This window comes from Nicotiana attenuata, unplaced genomic scaffold (genome assembly GCF_001879085.1).
Source record: "Nicotiana attenuata strain UT unplaced genomic scaffold, NIATTr2, whole genome shotgun sequence".
In the NCBI taxonomy this organism is placed as follows: Eukaryota; Viridiplantae; Streptophyta; class Magnoliopsida; order Solanales; family Solanaceae; genus Nicotiana; species Nicotiana attenuata.
In genome coordinates, this window is record NW_017670627.1 from 20614 (window position 1) to 42673 (window position 22060).

At 36.1% G+C, this 22060-nt stretch overlaps 3 protein-coding genes across 4 annotated transcripts in view; 2 read left to right on the top strand and 1 right to left on the bottom strand.

The window, feature by feature from the left end:
• LOC109241675 (pyrophosphate-energized vacuolar membrane proton pump) overlaps positions 1–4644 on the top strand; it is a 5450-nt gene extending 806 nt beyond the window's left edge. Inside the window, exons 2-8 of the mRNA XM_019408435.1 lie at positions 1652–2226; positions 2308–2687; positions 2936–3022; positions 3110–3440; positions 3533–3943; positions 4029–4088; positions 4195–4644. Coding sequence (XP_019263980.1) covers positions 1652–2226; positions 2308–2687; positions 2936–3022; positions 3110–3440; positions 3533–3943; positions 4029–4088; positions 4195–4401 — 2051 coding nt within the window. The 3' untranslated portion in view covers positions 4402–4644. The remainder of the gene's footprint in view (positions 1–1651; positions 2227–2307; positions 2688–2935; positions 3023–3109; positions 3441–3532; positions 3944–4028; positions 4089–4194) is intronic.
• Positions 4645–9166: 4522 nt separating this feature from the next.
• On the bottom strand, positions 9167–12731 carry LOC109241676 (nucleolin-like). The gene is made up of 4 exons (XM_019408436.1): positions 12624–12731; positions 12368–12513; positions 9789–9847; positions 9167–9699 (listed from the first exon to the last, which is right to left on the bottom strand). Exons 2-4 carry the CDS (start codon positions 12494–12496, stop codon positions 9366–9368), a joined length of 522 nt encoding a protein of 173 aa, XP_019263981.1. The 5' UTR covers positions 12497–12513; positions 12624–12731; the 3' UTR covers positions 9167–9365.
• Positions 12732–13998: 1267 nt separating this feature from the next.
• On the top strand, positions 13999–21820 carry LOC109241677 (F-box/LRR-repeat protein 2-like). Of its 2 annotated transcripts, XM_019408437.1 has the most exons (15): positions 13999–14065; positions 14725–15045; positions 15336–15464; positions 15570–15777; positions 16166–16312; positions 16456–16530; positions 16629–16700; positions 17637–17708; positions 18006–18077; positions 18166–18237; positions 18451–18522; positions 19440–19583; positions 19917–19988; positions 20317–20463; positions 21358–21820. In XM_019408437.1, the coding sequence occupies exons 2-15, from the start codon at positions 14848–14850 to the stop codon at positions 21546–21548; spliced, it is 1671 nt and encodes a 556-aa protein (XP_019263982.1). In that variant the 5' UTR covers positions 13999–14065; positions 14725–14847; the 3' UTR covers positions 21549–21820. The 2 variants fall into 2 exon arrangements, with proteins under 2 accessions (XP_019263982.1, XP_019263983.1); XM_019408438.1 differs by lacking the exon at positions 13999–14065 and having other exon boundaries at positions 14950–15040.
• Positions 21821–22060: the final 240 nt, after the last annotated feature.

Genomic DNA, 22060 nt, shown 5'->3' on the forward strand with positions numbered 1-22060 from the left:
AATATATATATATATATATATATATATATATATATATATATATTATAATTATTGTTTTGCTATTACTTGCTACTAGGGTTTCTCTCACCTTCTTTAGCCGAGGGTCTATCGGAAACAGTCTCTCTGCCCTTCCAGGGTAGGGGTAAGGCTGCGTACATCCTACCCTCCCCAGACCCCACTTGTGGGACCACACTGGGCTGTTGTTGTTGTNTATATATATATTATATATGAGTTTAGTTTCTGTGTGGTTTAAAGATATTAGGTCGTTTATTAGGGTTAAATCTCTTGATAAACGTTAATACAATATCTGGTAAAAATGGTAATAACCTGCTATCATAGGTTGAAGAACACTGGTAGTATAAAAGATCTTACACTCTCCGTGCATATACCTTAAATCCTATACACATACATATGTGTGAGTAAAGGTAGAAGCTTTGATGCTTCGATCCAGTATTTGTTGGTATACTTTCCTTATGAGTTACTTGGCACGTTCAGCATTTAACTGTTTAGTTTGTCTAAATTGTTATTCTTGATCCGTACATGTCTATGTTGTAATGCAACTTTGCTTGTTAATCAGAAAGATCTGAACTTTTCCTGCTTTGCGGGTTGCTTCCGTATTAAATAATCATTATTTAACAGATGTTATGGTCTTTAATTATTGTTGCAGTTCATTAGTTGCTATGATTATGATGGTCATACCACTTTTTATATTTTATATTGACAAATTGCAGTTAGTACTCTTTTTTTTATTTTTTTTGAGATGATAACAGTAGCAAACTGTTATCATCTCAAAAAAATTGCAGTTAGTACTCTGTAAGTAACCTTTGATTCACTATTAAGTAATTCCTGGCAGCTACCAAGCACTATGGTAGTGGTATACTTCTGAGAAGGTAGACCAGAGAAGCCGTGTTAACTCAGTCTTGTGCTATAGTCACGTGTGTCTACTCTAGAAATAAACTTAGTGTCAAAGCTGCTAAATTGAATAATAAAATCTTATATCTAGTTAGAGATTTAAAATTGCTATCTTGTTATTAAGTGATTAAAGTATGATATGAAAATTTTGAACAACTTCATTGCACAAAGTAATTTTTTAGCAATTAGAGGGACCGAAGTTTGCTGATGGATATGATGTTTCTTTGGCAGTTTCCTTAAAGCATCCAGAGTGGGTCTTAGAACATATAATTAAAAATAATTATAAGACTAAAAGGAGCTAGAGGAATTCTGACATTCTTGCATTGATATTGCATTTTGCTTTGCCCCCTCACTTCAACTGATGTCTTTGTTTTTTGCACCCAGAAAAAAATGGGGACTCTAACCTCAGCACGTTATGTATGCTTCCTTTGAAATGGCAGATTAAAAATGCTATATCAAAAAATAATGTGGAGTACAAATAGGGTAGTTTGGTGACTGGCATTTCGAATCTGGAGCATATAACAGGCTTCAATTGAATTTTGAATGGTCAAAGAAGTTCTCCCTTTTGCTGTTACTAACATTGTATTGGCGGACTTGTTCCAGTTTATTTCTTTAGTCTTGTGTGTTGCATTAATGTTTCTTTTGGCATGTAAATGCATGGAGTTCTCTTAGAGTGCCTAGATAGTTAAACATTTCCTGATAATAGCTTTCCTAATTGTGGAATCAATCTACGCCGCAGGTGCAACCTCATTCCTCTTTACGGAATACCAGTATGTTGGTGTTTTCATGGTTGCTTTTGCAATTCTGATCTTCCTATTTCTCGGCTCTGTCGAGGGTTTCAGCACAAAGAGACAGGCTTGTACATATGACAGCTCCAAAATGTGCAAACCTGCTCTTGCCACTGCTGTTTTCAGCACCATATCCTTCTTGCTTGGTGGTGTAACTTCTGTGGTTTCCGGGTTTCTTGGAATGAAGATTGCAACATATGCAAATGCAAGGACTACCTTGGAGGCTAGAAAGGGTGTTGGTAAGGCTTTTATCGTTGCATTCAGATCTGGTGCTGTGATGGGCTTCCTTCTTGCTGCAAATGGCCTTCTGGTTTTGTTCATTGCCATCAACCTATTCAAGTTATATTACGGTGATGATTGGGAAGGACTATTTGAGGCAATAACTGGTTATGGGCTTGGTGGATCATCAATGGCTCTTTTTGGTAGAGTTGGTGGAGGTATATACACTAAAGCTGCAGATGTTGGAGCTGATCTTGTGGGCAAGGTGGAGAGAAACATCCCTGAAGATGATCCTAGAAATCCAGCGGTAAGCTTATTGTGTCATTTAAGACGTCAAGGTGTATTTAAGCTTTTTCATGGTTAGTTTTAATGTTAAACATGTGCTTAGGTTATTGCTGACAATGTCGGTGACAATGTTGGAGATATTGCCGGGATGGGGTCGGATCTCTTTGGATCTTATGCAGAGTCATCGTGTGCTGCCCTTGTTGTTGCTTCCATCTCCTCTTTCGGCGTCAACCATGAGTTGACTGCCATGCTATATCCTCTTCTTGTCAGTTCCGTGGGCATCCTTGTGTGTTTGCTTACTACCTTATTTGCAACTGATTTCTTTGAAGTCAAGGCTGTAAAAGAAATTGAGCCAGCATTGAAGAAGCAACTTGTAATCTCAACTGTTCTCATGACATTTGGAATTGCTCTTGTTTCTTGGATTGCCCTTCCATCTACCTTCACAATTTTCAATTTTGGAATTCAGAAAGAAGTTCAGAGCTGGTAAGTCTAAAGTCTGACCTGTGCTTCTATAACTTTGAAGTAATTGCATTGCGTATATATTGCTTCATAATATTTCTTTTCATTGTCTTTGAAAGTTGTAAGCATGAAGTCAATTTTTAGGTAAAGCAACCCCAGTAAAATTTGGAACAAACTAATGAAGATTCATTTCTCCTGCCCATCTTTCCTTTTGTTCTTTCATAAACAATTATCAAGGCTAACTGGCATGCAAATTTGTTTTAAACTTGCAGGCAGTTGTTCTTATGTGTTGGAGTTGGTCTGTGGGCTGGACTTATTATTGGGTTCGTCACTGAGTACTATACCAGCAATGCTTACAGGTACTTGGGTCTCTAGCTGTGTTCTGTTTTGGTGCTTCTTTGACTCTTGCCTATCAGAAACGTGAGTTTTGTTTCATTTATTTCCAGCCCTGTGCAAGATGTTGCTGATTCTTGTCGCACTGGTGCTGCCACAAATGTTATTTTTGGCCTTGCGTTGGGCTACAAATCAGTGATCATTCCAATTTTTGCCATAGCGGTCAGCATCTTTGTTAGCTTCAGTTTTGCTGCAATGTATGGCATTGCAGTCGCTGCTCTTGGAATGCTGAGCACCATAGCTACTGGTTTGGCAATTGATGCCTATGGTCCCATCAGTGACAATGCAGGGGGCATTGCTGAGATGGCTGGGATGAGCCACAGAATCAGAGAGAGAACCGATGCCCTTGATGCTGCAGGAAACACCACTGCTGCTATTGGAAAGGTAAGTCAAATACTCTCGTACTTCACTGAATGTTGTTAGGTCTAGTTAGAAAGTCACTTAATTGCCTCTTTGTTGACGAGCATTGGTAATAGGGATTCGCCATTGGATCTGCTGCTCTTGTGTCTCTGGCCCTCTTTGGTGCGTTTGTGAGCCGGGCAGGAATTTCCACTGTAGATGTCTTGACACCAAAAGTATTCATTGGCTTACTTGTTGGCGCAATGCTTCCTTATTGGTTCTCTGCCATGACAATGAAGAGTGTGGGAAGTGCTGCCCTTAAGATGGTTGAGGAAGTGCGCAGGCAATTCAACACCATCCCTGGTCTCATGGAAGGAACTGCAAAGCCTGATTATGCCACCTGTGTCAAGATCTCCACAGATGCATCAATCAAGGAAATGATCCCACCTGGTGCTCTTGTCATGCTTACTCCATTGATTGTAGGCATATTATTTGGCGTCGAAACCCTGTCTGGTGTGCTTGCAGGATCTCTTGTCTCTGGCGTACAGGTAAATGTTTTAGCTGAAATGTGCAAAAAGCTTCAAATGATCTTTCTCTTTGTCTCTCTAATCCTGGATGATCTTTGGTTGGTAGATTGCCATTTCTGCATCAAACACCGGTGGAGCCTGGGATAACGCCAAGAAGTACATCGAGGTAGATAATTTGAGTCGGACCTTTTACATTCACATTCAGTTCCTTGAGTATGCTTGAGAAACTTCATTTGTTAACTCGTTTATTCGTGTTGGTTTTGTGATATTAGGCTGGAGCTTCAGAACATGCAAGAACTCTTGGTCCCAAGGGGTCTGATCCACACAAGGCCGCTGTCATTGGTGACACTGTTGGTGATCCCCTCAAGGACACATCTGGACCATCATTGAACATTCTTATCAAGCTGATGGCTGTCGAATCACTCGTGTTTGCTCCCTTTTTCGCCACCCACGGTGGTCTTCTCTTCAAGATCTTTTAAGATAAATGGAACAAATTATAATCGGAACATGTCGATAGTCCCTCACCAAAATCTCTCTCTCCTCCTTTCGCCCTTCTAACTTTATTTCAATCATTTTTTGGTGTTGATAATGGCGAAATGTCTTGCAGAGTTGAGAAAATCAACATTCTTTTCCCTAGAGTAAATGATTCTATATACTAAAGAGAAGTTGAAAATTTTGTTAGCTTTTTCATTTGTGGTTATTTTGGTGGTCTTTTTTGGTTCCCCTCGGCCTAAAACATTGCATATTTTTAATTTTTCATGCATGTTGTGAATGGCCACATGCTCTTAAAATTCTTACAGACCGTTGATCATGCATAAATAAAAAGAGTTTAAATTATATACTTAAGACCGTGTAAAAGAACTTTTACATTATTAGGTTTCGTAAAAGATAATTACATATAGTCGTTCGTATACTAATTATCTGACAAAATAAGGTTCGATACTTTCACATTTTAGAGTAAAAATTCTTTAAGTCATCAGTATATACTATAAGTTAAATCCATAAAATATCATTCTCTCTCTTTATTTTATTTTTTTTGGGTAATTTTTTTCTCCCTTTGCTTGTGTCCCTCTTCTGCTCAAGTAACAGGTTAGGTTATATTAGTTTATAGACTGCTCAGGTAACAGGCTAGGTTAATTAATTGTCCACTTAAATTATATGAAACAGATTCAGAATTCAAATCAAAGAAAATGTTAAGAACTTACAACTATTTGAAGAACAACTTTCAAGTTTTTTTAAGTTTCAGAAATGATTAAAACAAACAAATCGTAAAAAATCTTAATTCAACGTTATTCTAATTCATTTTCGTTAAGAAAATATTGTAAAAGGTAAATACAAGACCTTAGTTGAGTTGTCATAGAAATTATTTACAAAAAAATGTACCTCATATTATAAGCAATGTAGAGCTTCTGATAGGATATAAGTGTTAAAATATCATGGTATAGCCAGTTTTCACACTGGTTAATGAAAAATAGCCAGCGTTTATCAAGTCAATAAAAAATAGCCACTATTTTGCTGCAACAGGAACCGGTCCAGTATAATATACGGGAGTTCTGGTGCATTTGTGTACGAACTCCAGCATATTATGCTGGACCGGTATACTTTGCTAACTCCTGTAAAATTTGCGGGAGATTGGAGCACCAGTGCTCCAAACTCCAGTATATTATACTGGACAACTATACTTGCTGGAACTCCCGTAAAATTTGCGGGAGTTCCAGCATACTTATGCTGGAACTCCCGTAAAATTTGCGGGCGTATTTTTCCGGATTTTGAACAGTGTTTTTGCTCAGATTTAAAGTGGCTAAATTTCGATGACTTTTGAAACTTGGCTATTTCTCAACGACCAGTGGTAAATCTGGCTATTTTTAAATTTCTCCCGATATAAGTAGATCAAATATTCAATGACTATTTCAGGGACATATATTAAAAGGCAATAGTCAATCCATTCGATCCGATTTGTCACTAATAAAAAAGCAAGAATTAGAGACAAATTCTGTAGCTAAAAAGAAAATTCGTTGCTCCTATTTAGCGACGGAAGCAACAGATTATCAAGAAATTTTATTAGTTATAAGCGATTTAGTGATAGATTAGCGATGAAGTTGGTAACTAATTTCAATTTTTTTTTTGTAGTGTGTAAAAGATGACCGTAGTAAAATGTGGAGATTGTTGTGTTTTTTTTATATATATCCATTGTCTTGCTAGTAGAATTTATATTTTGCACATATTATGGTTAATCTGGTTTATATGATGAAATTATTTCGAAATAAACTATCAATTTTCACGCAAACTGAATGATAGAGAGGCTGAGAGAGATATTCATGAAAAAGATAACCCAACTTTATTCAACCTAAAAACCAATACAATAAGAATTGCTTAACTCAAAAGACTACTCTTTATTTTTATTTTAACAACCCTCGTGTATTCAGAACTGCCGATTAATCCAAATTCACGTCAATAAGGTTCATCCAAGAGGAAAACGCTCTTTACCAGAATTTTTTTATTCCCAAGACTCGAACCAGGGGTCTCTAGTTAAAGGTGGAGAGATCACATCCATCCACCACGACCCCTTGATAACTCCGACGACTAAAATACTTTCCATTTTAAACATATTAAAAAAAACAATCACCACTATCCCTCATCCCTTTTATTTTGGTTTGATATTAAAGAAAATATCAAACATCTTATTTCCACTTTCTCAAAGCTTATTATAAAAGTGGCGGAGGCAGTATTTGAGCTTCAGCCGAACAAAAACTCTTAATAGCAGGAGGAAAAAATGGATTAAAAGGGAAAATCTTAGGCCAACAACCATCATCTATATCCAAAGCAGCTTTGCAACACTGAGGACCAAGTAAATGAAGTTGAATACTCAAAAAAGATGTAATTATTTCTTCAATACAATTAGGAACATCATTAACTGATGTTAAGCATTTTGTAATTGAATCAGGACCTATTCCTCCAAAATTTGGTAATAATCCACCAAGTAATTGACCAAAACAAGGTGTAGTCACAATTGACATGCATAAAACAATTAGGATAGTTGAATATAAGGTTTTCGGGCTCGTCATCGGGGAGAAAAAAATTTACTCGCACCCGGTGTTTATGCTGTAATGTTGTTGTATGAACTTTGGATTGTGAGTATGAAATATTTTGGAGGTGGGGTTGTGGTATTTATATGCATATTAACAAGAAATAATAGTGACATATTGAAACTGTTACATGAGTTTAATTTTTGGTTGTCTAATGTTAATATTTAATTGATATATTTAAAAGATGTTATTAGTATTAGTATTTATTGCTTTCTTTAGGAAGGAGTTATTTTTCTGTAAGTACTATAGTAAATTACTTTAAATTTGTTGATGCATTAATTTCAGTCCTTGACCCTCAATTTTAATCTAAGTCATCCTAAAAAAAATTATAAACTAATTTTTCTTATTGTACTTGCACTGTTTCATGTCTTAAAATAACAAAGATTCAGCTTAAAGGAATGAATTAAACTGTTTATATCTCTAATTTAGAATAAATTGAAAAGGTTCCTTTTTCGACATCATTGTTCGAAGAAATTTGATAGTTAAAGTTAAAGCCAATTTGTGGTTCTTACAAATGTAATTTATTGAAATTTCATCCAATGAAACGAGTTCTTAACAAGGGTAAGCCAGTACGATACACAAGATAATAATCCTTAACGTTAAAATTTTAACTAAGTTCAATATGCTAAAGGGCAGCTCGATGCATGAACATTTTGTGTTCACACAAGTTCCGGGTAAGAACCGCACCCCAAGGGTGTGATGTAGGCAGCCTACCCTGATGCAAGCATCAATGGCTGATTCCACGGCTCGAACCTGTGACCTATAGGCACCCGGAGACAGGGGCGGAGATAGAGTGTGAGATGCGGGTTCGGCTGAGTCCGGTAACTTTTGTTCAAACCATGTATTTGTCTTAAGAAATTCATTGAATATGTACAACTTATTAATTTAGAACCCAATAACTTAAATGTATTATAATTCCGAACCCGCAAGGTTCAAATCCTGGCTCCAGACAACTTTACCGTTACTCCAAGGCTCCCTTCTTTAACTTTTATCTCTGCATAAATAGTCATAATGAGAATTACAACTGACTAAAACTGAAACGCATTTTGGTAGTAAAATATACATAGCTAAACATGCATTTCATAAATATGATATAAATGATCTTTTTGACTCCAAAATCTCCCTATAAATACCTTTATATTGTCACACAAAAATTCACAAACACCATCCAAAAAGAAAATTCTCAAAACTAGGGGGGGGAAAACATTTCAAGAAATCATGGCAACAAAAAATCTGAAACTATTTGCATTTTTCATTATATTAGGAATGGCAAATTCAGTAGTAATGGCCAGACCTGATCCAATATTTGCACCAAGTCCAAGTGATGATATTTTTGAATGTTGGTCATCTCTTGAAAGTATAAGTGGATGTGTAACAGGAGTTTATAAAGCATTTACTGGAATTGGATGGCTTGATTCTACTTGTTGTGAAGTTGTTACTGGCATTGATAGTAATTGTTGGCCTAAAATATTTCCATTTAATCCTAGTTTTGGTGATACTTTGATTTATTATTGCAGCATTAGTCCTGCACCATCTCCAATATCTGCAATTTGAAGATGGAATTGACAGTGTTTGGTTGAATTAAGCTCTTGGTTTTTTTTTATGATGCAAAATTGTAGTGAATGTAGGATTTGGTTGATTGAAAATGAGAGCGAAAGTTAGAAATTTGAAGTTTTTTGTTAGGCGTTTAGTCGGTTGAATAAACTTTTGCTTATATGTTTTTGAAAAAGAGTTTATGTTCTATGCACTGACAGTGTAAAAAAAAATCAATTTTACGCTTTCAAATTATGTTGAAAAAGAAGGGGAGCCTTAGCGTAACCAGTAAAGTTCTTGCTGCAAGTTCAGGTCGTGGAAACAGCCTCTTGCAGAAATGCAGGATAAGGCGGTGAACAATAGACCTTTGTGGACCGGGTTGCCCTTTTTTTCAAGTTATGTTGAAAACTCCCCCTTTTGGCCACTTGTTATAGCAGGCATCATAGTGTGAAATGTCAATAAAATGTAGAGTAAACAAATGGCAGTCCGGAGCACAGAGCATCCCGCGTTCACGCAAAATTCAGAGAAGCCACATCCCAACGGGGTGTGATGTAGATAGCCTACCCTAATGAAATTTATAGTACGAAAGTTAAATCATCTAATTTTCAAATTAATTTGGATTACCTTAACAAGGAAACCAGAATATTCATTGGATTAAATGGAATATATATCACAACTAAACAGTCTCATAGCATGACAAAAGTAGTTCATTTGTTCTGCAAAAGGATGGTTAATTCCTAGAGAAAAGCTAAAACTGCCTCTTCCTACTACTACATACTTCAAACATGGCTGAAAAGCAGAACAAACATATACTAGGAAATGGTTCATTTTTTCTTCTTGGCGGGTGGTTGATCCTCCTCGTCCTCGTCATCTTCCTCGTCTTCCTCTTCCTCATCATCATCCCCGTCCTCATCGTCTTCATCATCTTCGTCGTCTTCATCATCGCTGCCTTCGTTGCCATTAGCCGCTGGAGTCTCTTCGGGATCCCCTTCTTCATCATCATCTTCCCCTTCTTCGCCTGAAAAGTCTTCATCGTCAGCATCATCGTCGTCCTGATCATCAGCGTCTCCATCATCATCCTCATCGTCCTCTGTGTCACTGCCATCTTTGTTCTCAACTCCAGCTTTTTCCATTTTATGGAGCTCTTCGAATGGAAACCTGAAAATGACATCAGAGTTTGGTGTTTTCCACATGAAACTTATAGTTCCGCATGCTATGAATACAGGAAAGCTAGCAATTAGGAGTACCTTTTCTCAGCGCCTATCAACTCTGGCAATGCATTAGCATACTTGAGCATAGTTCCTGCCTGAAGCATAACCAACATTGATAAGGGAACTATGCCAATATGAGCGAAATTGCGGAACAAGAAGTTTCTAGGCCGTCATTGTAGAGTTCAATCAAAACACAAAGGACAGCAGGGCAACTAAACTGAATAAGCTCATTGATGAGTAGCAACGAGCAAGAAAACGTAGACTTTTTCTGATAAAAAGCGAGAAAATACAGATTAAACAGCGCTTGATGCAATAGACAGTTTCACTTTTCTTAATAAGGCAGAAGAAGGTATTTATTCCCAGATTCATTGGGGAAAGAAAGAGGACTACATCTTTGAATTTCAATTTTCTCACATGCATACACAAAATTAAGCCTCTTAAATAGTTTGGAAATAGTTACAGCATTCATATTGCACTAGTCCCTACGTCTTTCCTAAATTTCATAATACTGTTGAAATTTAAATATAAAGTTCAACTTTGACCGCTAAAAAATGTGTACCAAAAAGGTGATCTATTGTTGATATCAATGGCACACAAAAACTATTGGTCACAAATAACTTGTCCATATGAGAGGAATAAGGTGTTAAATGATAAATCGCATTTAGGCAAGGGAAATTATTTCATCCGATGAGGCTGTGTAAAATTAAGCAGATATTGCCCATCCAGCTTTAATTAAAGTCAGCACTTGAAGCAGGAGTCTAGCTAAGGCTAGTGCGCTAGAATTCAAATGTTTCTTATGCTTAAGGAGACCAATAAAGAGAAAGAAACCAGAAGAACTAAGGGGCCAGAGCCAACTATAATCCAAAGACATAACATAGTTCCAAGAGTTCTGGATGAAGATTTTGCAACTATTATCACAAGATTTAGAACATCAGAAGCTTTAATTAAACAAAGGGAAGACGACCAAAGCACTCATTTTTAAAAAGAGGGCATGGAAAACAGGTTGATAGAGCTGTCTATTAACTGCATTCTTGCAAAAGGTGATGAAGCCAGATTAGTTGGTCTCGGCTCCTCTTTGGTTTAGTTCCCTCCGGTGTACGCTTCGATGTGGAACAGCAGTTCACTTTAAGGCATTTCAAGGCAACTGTTTGCCGCTTATTCTGGAAAGTCCGTGCCTACGTTTCCAATCTTTTAACTTTAACCAACTGGGTTTTGATTCTCGACAGAAATTCAACTCTAGAACCTCAGTTTTTGGGGAAAAAATTTACTCTTTAACTATAGCCACATAGATTGTTACGTTAAGCCTTTAGAATTTAATGGATATTTGTTCCACATCCAAGCTTACAGAGGAGGGAACCTAATTGGCCGACTCCAACTTCACACCCAGACGAATGAAAAAGAGCCATATGACACTAACCTTAGTAACCTAATTGGCTTTTTCCATTACAAACAGCCAAGAAAAAGGAATAAACAGAGCTCTTCAGTCCAAAATTACTTCAAAGAACATAACATATTAGTATACAATAGCTAAAGTTAGCAGCTTGGAGAATAATATCGAACATTGGAGCAACAAACCTAATGAAGCACAGAAAAAGTTCCAAACTTTAACCATCCATAAGAAAGAAGCAATGAAATTTGACACATAGCTGTTCAAACAACTACAGAAGCAGAAAACAGAACAAGAAATCCAAAACCCACCATTAAAAATCACAATTTACAAGAAAACAAAAGTGTAAGTTGCAAAATTATGCTATACCACTATTACAAATCAAGCAATGACTCAAACTTCTTCGGTGTGTGTGTGTGTGTGTGTATCAACAAAAGAGCTGCTCAAACAACTACAAAAGCGAAAAACAGAGCAAGAAACCAAAAACCCATCATTAAAAATCACAACTTTACAAGAACACAAAAGCGTACAGCAACAACAACAACAAACCCCGTGAAATCCAACAAGTGGGGTCTTGGGAGGGTAATGTGTGCGCAAACCTTACCCCTACCATATGAAGGTAGAGAGTCTCTTTCAGATAGACCCTCGGCTCAAGACCAGTGAAAATGAAGCAACAAACAAACAATAGCAAAGAAAACAAAAGTGTAAGTGGAAAACTGTGATATATCATTATGAACAAGCAAGTAACAAAACAGAGCAAGAATCCAAAACCCCACTATTAAAAAATCAAGACTTTTTCACTAAAATAAAGAGTGTAAGTTAAACAGAGCAAGAAATTCAAAACCCACAATTAAAAATCACAACTTTACAAGAAAACAGAAGTGTAAGTTGGAAAATTATGCTATAGTCTTATGAACAAAAGGGCAGCCAGTGCAGTAAGCTCCTCCTATGCGGAGTCTAGCGAAGAACCGGACTACAAGGTTCTATTGTACGCAGTCTTACCCTGCACGAGGCTGTTTATAATTTCTTGGTCTATTATACTACTATGAACAAGCAAGCAAAAAACAGAGCAAGAAATCCAGAACCCCACTATTAAAAATCAAAACTTTTTTCAATAAAATAAAGAGTGTAAGTTAAACAGAGCAAGAAATCAAAAACCCATCAATAAAAATCAAAACTTTACACGAAAAATAAAGAGTTTTAAGTTAAAAAGACTGTAATTTTATACCACAATGAGCAAAGAAGCAACAGATCTTTGAGCAGCCAAAAGGGTCTCAGCAAATACAGCTTCAACAACAGACTCCATCATCATTCTCCCAAAAACAGCTACTTCAGAGCTCAAATTACTGACCTCCATTTTCTTTTTTACTTTCCCTACAAAAATTAGCCCAAACAAAACTGTATAAATGGGGGAAAAAGGAGTAAAATAAAACCCCAAAATCAGAACTTTCTTGAAAAAGAAGTAGAGGGGGTGGGGGGTTTACTAGGGTAGGGTTGAGTTTGACTGTCCAAAAGCGGAATATTTGAAGAAAGATTTGAAAAAGGAAAGGGGGATTAGGGTTTTTGTACTTTGAAGAATATAGTTTTTTAGGGTTTTGGGGATGTGAATTTGAGATTTTGTCGTTTTGTTGGGGGTAAAGTATAAAACATAAGAAAATGTGTGAACTAAAAGTACATGACTTTTTATTTAATTTATATTAGGTTCCACATTTTGTTAAAATATGTTAATAGTACTAGGAATATTCTAGTACATCAATGCAGAATATTTATTACTTTAAAGATATGGTAACATTTATTTAGGAAAAATTTAGTACAATAATATAGAATATTTTTAGGATCCATATTTATTGTAAAATATTTTGTTTCCTTGTATCCTTTTTATTTTTCTTGTATATAAATAGTGACATATTCTATTACATTATAATCATGAACTTAGATGTTTCAATCTCTAGTTTATCTCGTGTTTCTCTTTTTTGTAACACGTATTTTTATTTTCTAAAAAAGTGACTTAATAATGTAAACATTACAAATGTATAAGGCTATTCAGTTATTCCTATGCATGTGCAACTCAATTTAGTGGCAGCAGAATCTTTTTTTGTATGACCTATAGGTCAGGACTCGAGTAATAAAATAAGTTATTGATATTTGTATTAGTGTAGATCGTTTATATCATATTTTTTTGAGGTGCGATTTTTTTAATCCTACGTGAACACAAATACTTTGCGCATCAAACTGTTTGGATGCATAATTTTTGCGAAGATTAAAAAAATTTATTTTTTATATATAATAAATTTTCGACGAAGGAGATTCGGATGAGTTACTTTCGCCCCCTAAGTTTTAGAGTGTATCCTCTGATAATATATCCTTATCCTCTAGTAGTATATATTGCACTGCTCAATAATAGGCTGACAAAACATGTGACGCCATAGAAAAAGGAAGAAAACAAAAGAACACAGTACTAGGAATTGAAACCAAGACATAAAAAGATGTTTGTTTCTTAATTATCTTGTCATTCAAAAAATATATAAGTACTCACTCCTTTTCAGTTTGCGTGAACTTATTTTCTTTTTGATCCAAAAAAAAATATCCTTTTTTAAATTTAAAAATAATTTTATTTAAATTTATAATTCTATCCTTAATAAGAAATTTTATAACTAAACAAATACGCCTCTTTTTAACTTGTTTAGCACCACAAATTCCCAGAAATCTAATTTTTTTAACTATATCCTATGAACGAACCAGGCAAATTCCACTCTTCTAACAAAGATTTGGACACGTGGCATGTACCCACAAGCTTCTTGGTTTGTGCCTCTCATTCTCTGATTATCATGTTGTCATCTCCTGTTTTTAATGTCATATATTTGAGCTCCATTCTTAATTCTATTTCTATAGAAAAAGGTTCTTTTGGAGCACTCCCTCTTTTAAGGTATGTAATTGCTCTTTTACGGTGAATCTATTTATTTATTTTTTTAATTTCTTCTTCAAATGAAACACAATATTTATATGTTTTCTCTTCTTCTTTTTTTTTTTGCATGCAAACATGCTTTCTGGTTATATTTTGGTTAGAAAACATATGGTTTTGATTTGTGATTGTTTTCTTTTGTCATCTAATGAGTTTTTGGATTTGGTATTGAAACATTTGTTTTTATGATGCAATCGCTTTTCTTGTGGTCCGGCCCTTTCCCGGACCCTGCGCGGGAGCTTAGTGTACGGAGCTGCCCTTAAATCTCTTTTCTTGCGTTCTGTATGGAATATTTTTGTTTCTAATTATGAATTTGTTAGCAGAAATGTCTATGATATAAAGTAAACTCTGAGAAATGACAAATGCTTGTTTGTGTATAAAGTGAAGACTATGATGTTTGATGTTATACAACACGGAGAATCCAGAAACAAGAAAAGTAACAGACACTTAATTATTCTTTACTTTGTCAGTGCAATTTAACCGACTGTAACATGCTATTATTCTATTAATAGGTTAGTGTATCAAGCTTGTTGATGAAGAATTATCTGTTGTTGTATGTCAATTTATATACTATCAGTGCACAGAACTTAAACTCAAAAGAAATTTGACGTTATCTCTTTCAGGCCTTTAGGTGCCTAATCAGAATCTACAACATGGATGGGAGTGCTCTTTTCTCGAAAGGATTATACCGCTCTCTATTAGTGCTCGTGATAATATAACGCGAGTCTTCTTGACGTAATTCCGGAATGGGGGGTGCTTGTTCATTAAAGAGAGACCAGCATGATGATGATAACATTAGTAGAAGAGGTTTCTCAAGTAGATACTTCAAATTTGGGAGCTCAAATTGTCTACAGTCCTTCCTTCTTGAGCGTGTCGTAGATTGTCATCCGAGAGGAAACAATAGTCCGGCTCTCATGGAATTATGCATTCATAAAATACGTAAGGTGATTGATTTCCTCTAATATGCTCCATTAAGTAGAGACAGATCGCGGATTTAAACTTAACGGGTTCAGCCTCTATTGTTCTTTGTACTAAACACATTTTATTTTTAAATTATCGGTTTAAAAGTTAATATCTATTGAAATTTTAGGGGATTTGCACTTATATATTCATGTTACGTGTTGAAAATACTGAGTTCAGCTGAACTCATTTAGTATAGGCTGCATCCGCCTCTGCCGTTAAGGTTATTGAGTTCTTTTGGTTAAGGACATCTTATGCTCTCTTCTATTAACAGGACATTGACAAATATCAATCATTCTCAATGCTGCCAAGGGATATAAGCCAGTTGATATTCGACAATTTGGTGTATTCAAACCGCCTTTCGGATGATTGTATCGAAGCTTTTAGAGATTGTGCGCTGCATGTAATATCCCAGCTCACATCGATATCATATTGAAGTTTGAAAACGAAATGACTTTTTAGTACAAGATCCTATAGGACTATTTGTTAAGGTTTTTTGTGTTGACAGGATATGTGGATGGGAGAATATAAAGGAGTTACAGATAATTGGATGGACGTCGTCTCTTCACAAGGATCATCCTTACTGTCTGTATATATTGTTGGTTCTGAGGTCACAGATTTTGGATTCAGTCTCCTCCAAAATTGCTCAAACCTCCAAGCGTTATCTTTCGATTGCTGTGACCGTATTTCTGAACAGGGGATAAAGCAAGTCAGTGGTAGTTATTTCTATTCTCTCTCGCAAATCGCAATAGTTTCTTATTTCACTTGCCAATCCGAATTGGTTTCTTGCAAGCCTGTTTTTCCCATAGAAAGAGAGTGTTATATGAAGCAAAAAAATGTTGTTCTCTCTCTCCGATTGATATCGTGTTGTTTGCCTTAGTTTTATCTAGCTGTTTGCACCATAATTGTTAGTATCATTTTCTTGCTTTATTTAGCACATTTCTTTAAAGAGCGCAAGAAATATACATTATAATTTATAGCATTGATCATGTGGTTAACTAATCTCTGTGTTATTCAATCTGTTGTGTTTCCTAGTAAACTGTACGTCTGTACCGCATTTAGGAGTTGTTTGGTGCTGACAATGGTTAAATTTGTGCCTTTCAGGTTTCTCAAATTTGACATATTTGAGTTTTAGAAAATGTGTTTCGGTTACTGCTGAAGCAATGCAAGCTTTATCCAGCTTAGATAAATTGGTTAAGTTGGATTTCGAGAGGTGTCCACAGATTCATGGAGGACTTGTTCATCTTCAAGGTTGGTTATGCTTTCTATTTTTAGTAGTTCAAAAATGACTTAATTTTATTTGTTATAATCATCATTCGCGACTAATATTTGAATTTTATTCCACCATTTTGGTGAAGTTCAACTTAAAATATCGAGTACCTTTTTCTTTTCAGGTTTGGCAAAACTTGAATCTCTCAGTATAAGATATTGTCAGTGCATTACGGATTCGGACATGAAGCCTTTGGCAGGTATCAGCGGTGAATGTGCTTCAAAATCTTCAGACATGTCATCTTATTGTGCTTGTTATTATGTGAAAATTTGCTCATTTTCGCGTGACGGACTTCAGGGCTTGCGAGTTTGAAGGAACTTCAGATTCTGTGTATCTACGTAACAGATTATGGAGTGTCTTATCTTAGAGGTACTAATTGGTATTTCTGTTGTAATAGCTTTTGCATTGTCTTATGATGGTGATTCTTGCTTTCTCTTCTAAATCACATACCGAGTATTTTCTAACTTGAAGCCGAAGGTGGTCACAGCTTCTATAGCTTTATTCACTTTTTCCAGTTTATAAGACTGTCGAGTTGATTTTTGCAAGAACATAAAAACTTTATTTCGTTCTCCTGATGCTGGTAGCTCTTTCTTTGCATTTCGATATCTTGTATGAGAAACTAGAAACTTTTTAGATGTAAAGCCTGATTTTAACTAAATCTTAGCTGGTTGCAAAAAAGTTGTATGACCCATAGCAGTTTCTGATTTGAAAGGAAGGTGAAAATAATCTTTTTCCTTTTGCCGGGCGATATGTCACAGACTCAGACACTCAGTGGCAACTTGATCTTGAGAGTTTACAGTCTTTTTCTTGCCGTATCACTTAAATTACCTTTCCGATATACCTTTAGTTGTGCCTTTTCAGTAATCCACTTTAAGAACTCCCTCTGTCTCATTTTATAAGATGGTGTTGGACTTTACACGGGTTTTATGATGGTACTTTGACTTGTGTAACTTTAGTGGTTGTGAAAAAACAGTTATAAATAAAAAGTGGAAACGTTAGTTTGATAGATAAAACATCGAAAATAAGAGTGTCCTATAAGCTTAGCTTTTCTCTTTCTGGCCCAGAAGTCTACCTATACCTTTGCATGCTGCTTGTTAGAGCTTGTATATCCATTTTGTGTTTATGTCTATGTTGCGCAGACACTCCAAAATACTGCCGCACTCGTGTCTGATTCTCCAAAAATACACTGCACACCCGACGATATTTTCGGAGAGTCGGAGCAGTTTATGTTAAGTATCTATTTTGTTGTCTTTATAGACTCTTTTTCTTTTGTATTGAGATTTTTTCCTCTTTATGATTTTTTAGGTTTGAACAAACTTGTTGTACTAAATATGGAAGGATCCCATGTTACTACTTCATGTTTGGATACTATCTCAGGTTTGCATTCTCTCGTCGCCTTTAAAACGCTCCTCATGTGATTACACTCTGATATTTACACTTGCATTTAGATTGCAATGTATTTTCTCTACCTTGTTGCTTCTAGAGGAGATTCTAATTGGCGTGGATTACATGCAGTAATGCAGAAAATGTGGATGTCCTATCTATTTGGTTTTATCTTATCACGTTAACATGTTGTTGCAGTCGTAGAAGAAATCAGCAATGATTTCTATAGTCATTGAACAAGGATACTAATACTAGTGTCTCTTATCGAAACCTTTTTTTTTAATTCTACAGATCTCCCTTCGCTGCAATCTTTAAATCTCAGTCGATGTTGCCTGAGAGATGATGGATGTGAAAAGTTTTCAGGTAACTGGCAGATATTGTTATTTCCCATAACGTACTGATTAGAGCAAGATAACGTTACATCTTTAGCCAACTGTTGTATACCGTGCAGCACTTCGCAATTTGAAGGTGTTGAATTTGGGATATAACCACATCACGGATGCATGTTTGGGCTATTTGGAAGGTCTGTCCTACCTCTTTGATTATTTTCATCGCGGATTATATTTCATTTTTTAAATTTCGTTATATTTTCAATACCCTTCTCTATATGCTTCTGAAGTACAACATAAAAAAATATCTCAAAGCTTTAGATTTACTGGATTGATCTCTTTCACATGGTTTATATAATTGTCTTCTATAGTTTTTGGTTATTTATTTCCTTGGATCGATATTGCAGGTCTGACAAAATTGGAAGGCCTGAACTTGGACTCTTGTAGGATTACGGATGATGGACTGTCTCATTTAGCTGGTAAAGATATCTCTTACGCTCCGAAAAGATTCTCCCTTCCGTCCTCTTGATTTTGCAGATCAACAAAGCCAAGTCATAAAATTACATACTCCATTTAGTTTACGGATATTTAGTGTGTGCTAGAGCAATATTCCTCGTCTAATGAGCTCTATATTATTTAGTGTCTTGGATAGACATGATGTGTCCAGAGGCGGATGCAAGGCATTGGTACCTTCAACTGAACCCAGTACTTTTGTGGCGGAGCAAAAATTTATGTGTAAAAATTCAATAATATTGCAATATATAGCAATATGAACCCATAACTTTAAAAATACAATGGGTTCAACGGTAAAAACTTTACAGGTTGAACCCATAAAACTTAAATCCTAGATCCGCCTCTGGATGTGTTCATATATTGCAGACATGTTATGTTGAGTAATTTGTCTGTTGGACTAGTTTTAGTGATTGTCTACTTGCATTTTCAAAGGTTTAAAAAATGAATTTACAGCCATATCGTTTAGTAAAATGGAAATTTTTTGGACTGCAAGATAGCGAATTTGGTGAGAATTCATCATCTATCTTCTCGGCTATATTACTCGGACTCTCTGAAAATATTGCCCCATGTGTGTCTGATCCTCCAAAAGTAGTGTATTTTTGGAGGATCTGACACGGGTGCGGCATTATTTTGGAAAGTCCACGCGTCATAGCTTGTCGGTGCTATTTTCTTATGGTAGTTGCTGGTTTTGATACATCTTCCATAGACCAAGTTTATTGGATTTTTCTCTTTTATGTCGACTTTCGTGATAGTGTTTAAGTGCATTTCAGTGTCAATTCTTTTCAGTTTTTCAGATATCAGCAGCCAATATTTGATAGTTTGATGTGATCGACTTCTTGTTTTGCATGTGTTATGATAGATTTGAGTGCTTCATTTATTTTAGGTTTGTCCAAGTTGGAGGAACTCAATTTCAAATTCACCTTAGTAACCGACGATGGTTTGCAAAAGTTAACTGGATTGACACGTCTCAAGTCACTTAATCTGGATGTGCGCCGAATTACAGATTCCGGTCTTGCAGTTCTCACAGGTAAGCCTTAGAAAATTAGCTCTTGGCAGTGACTAAAGTTCAGAGTTCATATACAGTTTACAGAGACGTAATCTCATAATCTTCTATTAGTTACGGGAAAGCCTTTACTTAGACAGAGTCGTAGATATCTAGTAAAACAATATGTATGTGCGGAGCATGGAACGAAGTGCTAATACTTAGTAGATGCTGAATCCAAAATGTACTTATGTTTTGAGATGTGACTCGCCGCATCAATTCCTTAATAGCGTGTGTAGCCATATCTTATAATTTTCTTTTCTGGCATACGCGGCCAGAAATTTAAGCGTGTAATTCTTTTTGTTCTATGGAGTATAGGTTTTACTGGCTTGACTCACCTGGATCTCTTTGGAGCTCACATAACAGATTCTGGGACAAAGTATCTGGCATGTACGTTAAAGCAGCGATTCTCTTCTCTTACTATATCTTAAATTTGATTTCTAGGCTCTTCTACGTTTGTACAGACCCCCGCCCCCCCTTCTCCCCCCGGACTTATGTTAAGTTACTCTGCATTGTGAGAAATGATTAGAACCCCAACTCATGTAGGATGTTTGTGATTATTGTCCGTCAGTAGTCTTTTCAATTATTGTTATTGTTGGTAAACTACATAACTGAGATATCTATTTAGCAAGTGTCTTGGTGATTAACAATATGCAGTGGTAATCGGGTACTCATTCCTTTTCAAGTATATTCTAAATGTGTGTCAATACTTCATCAGATTTCAGAAATCTGCAGTCGCTTGACCTTTGTGGTGGTGTGTTAACTGATGCTGGAGTCGAGAACATAAAGGATCTTTCTTCCCTGATGTTTCTGAACCTGTCAAAAAACCGAAATTTGACGGATAAGATCTTGGAACTCTTATCAGGTACTTTTGTCTATACTCTAGGTTACATGTATATGCAGAGACGGATCCAAGATTTAAACTTCAACGTTTAAACTTCTTGGTACTAAACTCATTTGATTGTGGGTTCAGAATCTAATGTGTGTGTCCTGTAAAACATATTGGATTCAGTTGAACCCATTGAACATAGGCTACATCGCCTCTGCATATATACATCTAGAATTTGAATAATTTTGATTCCTGTTATCGACGATAGACGTCAAATACTTGAGTTAATCTTTAATCCGCCGAATCTGACACTGTCCTCCTATGAATGTAAATCTACTATAAAGCAACTAGCTACAGTAAGAAATATAAGTGCATTTTAAAAGTTTAAGCTCCTTCAAAGGATCAATACATGCAGTTTAAATTGCTTATTTATATTGTATCTCCATACGCCCTTACGCACGGGCCTGATTCTTTTTCATGAGCCAAACACATGGATAGAGGCGGTTCCAGGATTTAATGTTTATGAGTTCCTGCAACGCTCGAGTATATTTTCAATAGTAACTAGGTTCACATTCAAATATTTGCAGAAATGCAGGGTCGGGCTACGTACGATAGGCCCTTATGGTCCGGCCCTTCCCAGGACCTCGCGCATAGCGGGAGCTTAGTGCACCGCTCTACCCTTTTTAGTGAATTTTTTGAACACATTTACACTGTTTGAACAAAAGTTACTGGGTTCACGTGAACCCGTAGGTCGCAAGGTGGATCCTTCCCTGCACACGTAGAAATGGTTTTTTTGCTTTTTTGGAGGACAGTGATATTTACATAGCAGATCATTCATATATATAGGACATGACCCTGTTGGAAAACAAGATGGTTGTTTATCTTTGTTGATGTTTTTAGCTTATTTTGACATCTTTTCTGAAAATGCAGGACTGACATTATTGGTATGTCTAAATGTCTCAAACTCTTGTATCACCAATGATGGATTGCAATATCTGAAGCCTCTGAAGAATTTGCGCTCGTTGGACTTGGAATATTGCAATGTGACAGCATCTGAGATCAAGAAACTTCAAGCGAATGCCCTTCCAAATCTTGTGAGATATCGGCCTAATCAACCGTAGCATATATAGCTCTTTCTTTCCTCGCCGTGCTTTCGAAGGAGAGATCTTGGCATTCCTAATACCGTAGGGTGAGACGGCTTTCATTGCCCCAGCTTGACAAATCGCATCCCCGGACGACGACATTAGCTAGGTTAATCAGGTATGTACAGTAGATAGACAATCATTTGTTTGTCTAAATAGGCAAATAACAGCAAGGGGTTATATCTGTACATAAACTTCTCCAGTTTTTGATTATCGAAAGTTAGAACACATCTCTTGAAAGTTTCAGATAATAAGAGCTCGTTTGGATTGGCTTAAAAAAAGTGTTTTCTCAGCAAAAATAGCTTTTACGCCAAAAATCAATAAGTTGGGGTTGCCCACCTTATTGCTTTTGGCTTGTTTTAAGCATTTTTTAACTTTGCCAAATACTGGAAAAAATAAGAAGAGCTTGAAAACCAATCCAAACACCCTCTAACTCTCCCTCTCTTGAATTGGAAATAATATAGAGTAATAGACTTGTGCAATAATCTGGG

Coding starts and splice junctions, on each gene's coding strand:
- LOC109241676 (XM_019408436.1), bottom strand. CDS start 12,496: ATGGAGGTCAGTAATTTGAGCTCTGAAGTAGCTGTTTTTGGGAGAATG. Junction 9,848..12,367: donor TTGCTTCTTTGCTCATTGTG/GTATAAAATTAC, acceptor GTTATGCTTCAG/GCAGGAACTATGCTCAAGTA. Junction 9,700..9,788: donor TTGATAGGCGCTGAGAAAAG/GTACTCCTAATT, acceptor TGTCATTTTCAG/GTTTCCATTCGAAGAGCTCC.
- LOC109241677 (XM_019408437.1), top strand. CDS start 14,848: ATGGGGGGTGCTTGTTCATTAAAGAGAGACCAGCATGATGATGATAAC. Junction 15,465..15,569: donor TTAGAGATTGTGCGCTGCAT/GTAATATCCCAG, acceptor TTGTGTTGACAG/GATATGTGGATGGGAGAATA. Junction 16,701..17,636: donor TGGAGTGTCTTATCTTAGAG/GTACTAATTGGT, acceptor ATGATTTTTTAG/GTTTGAACAAACTTGTTGTA.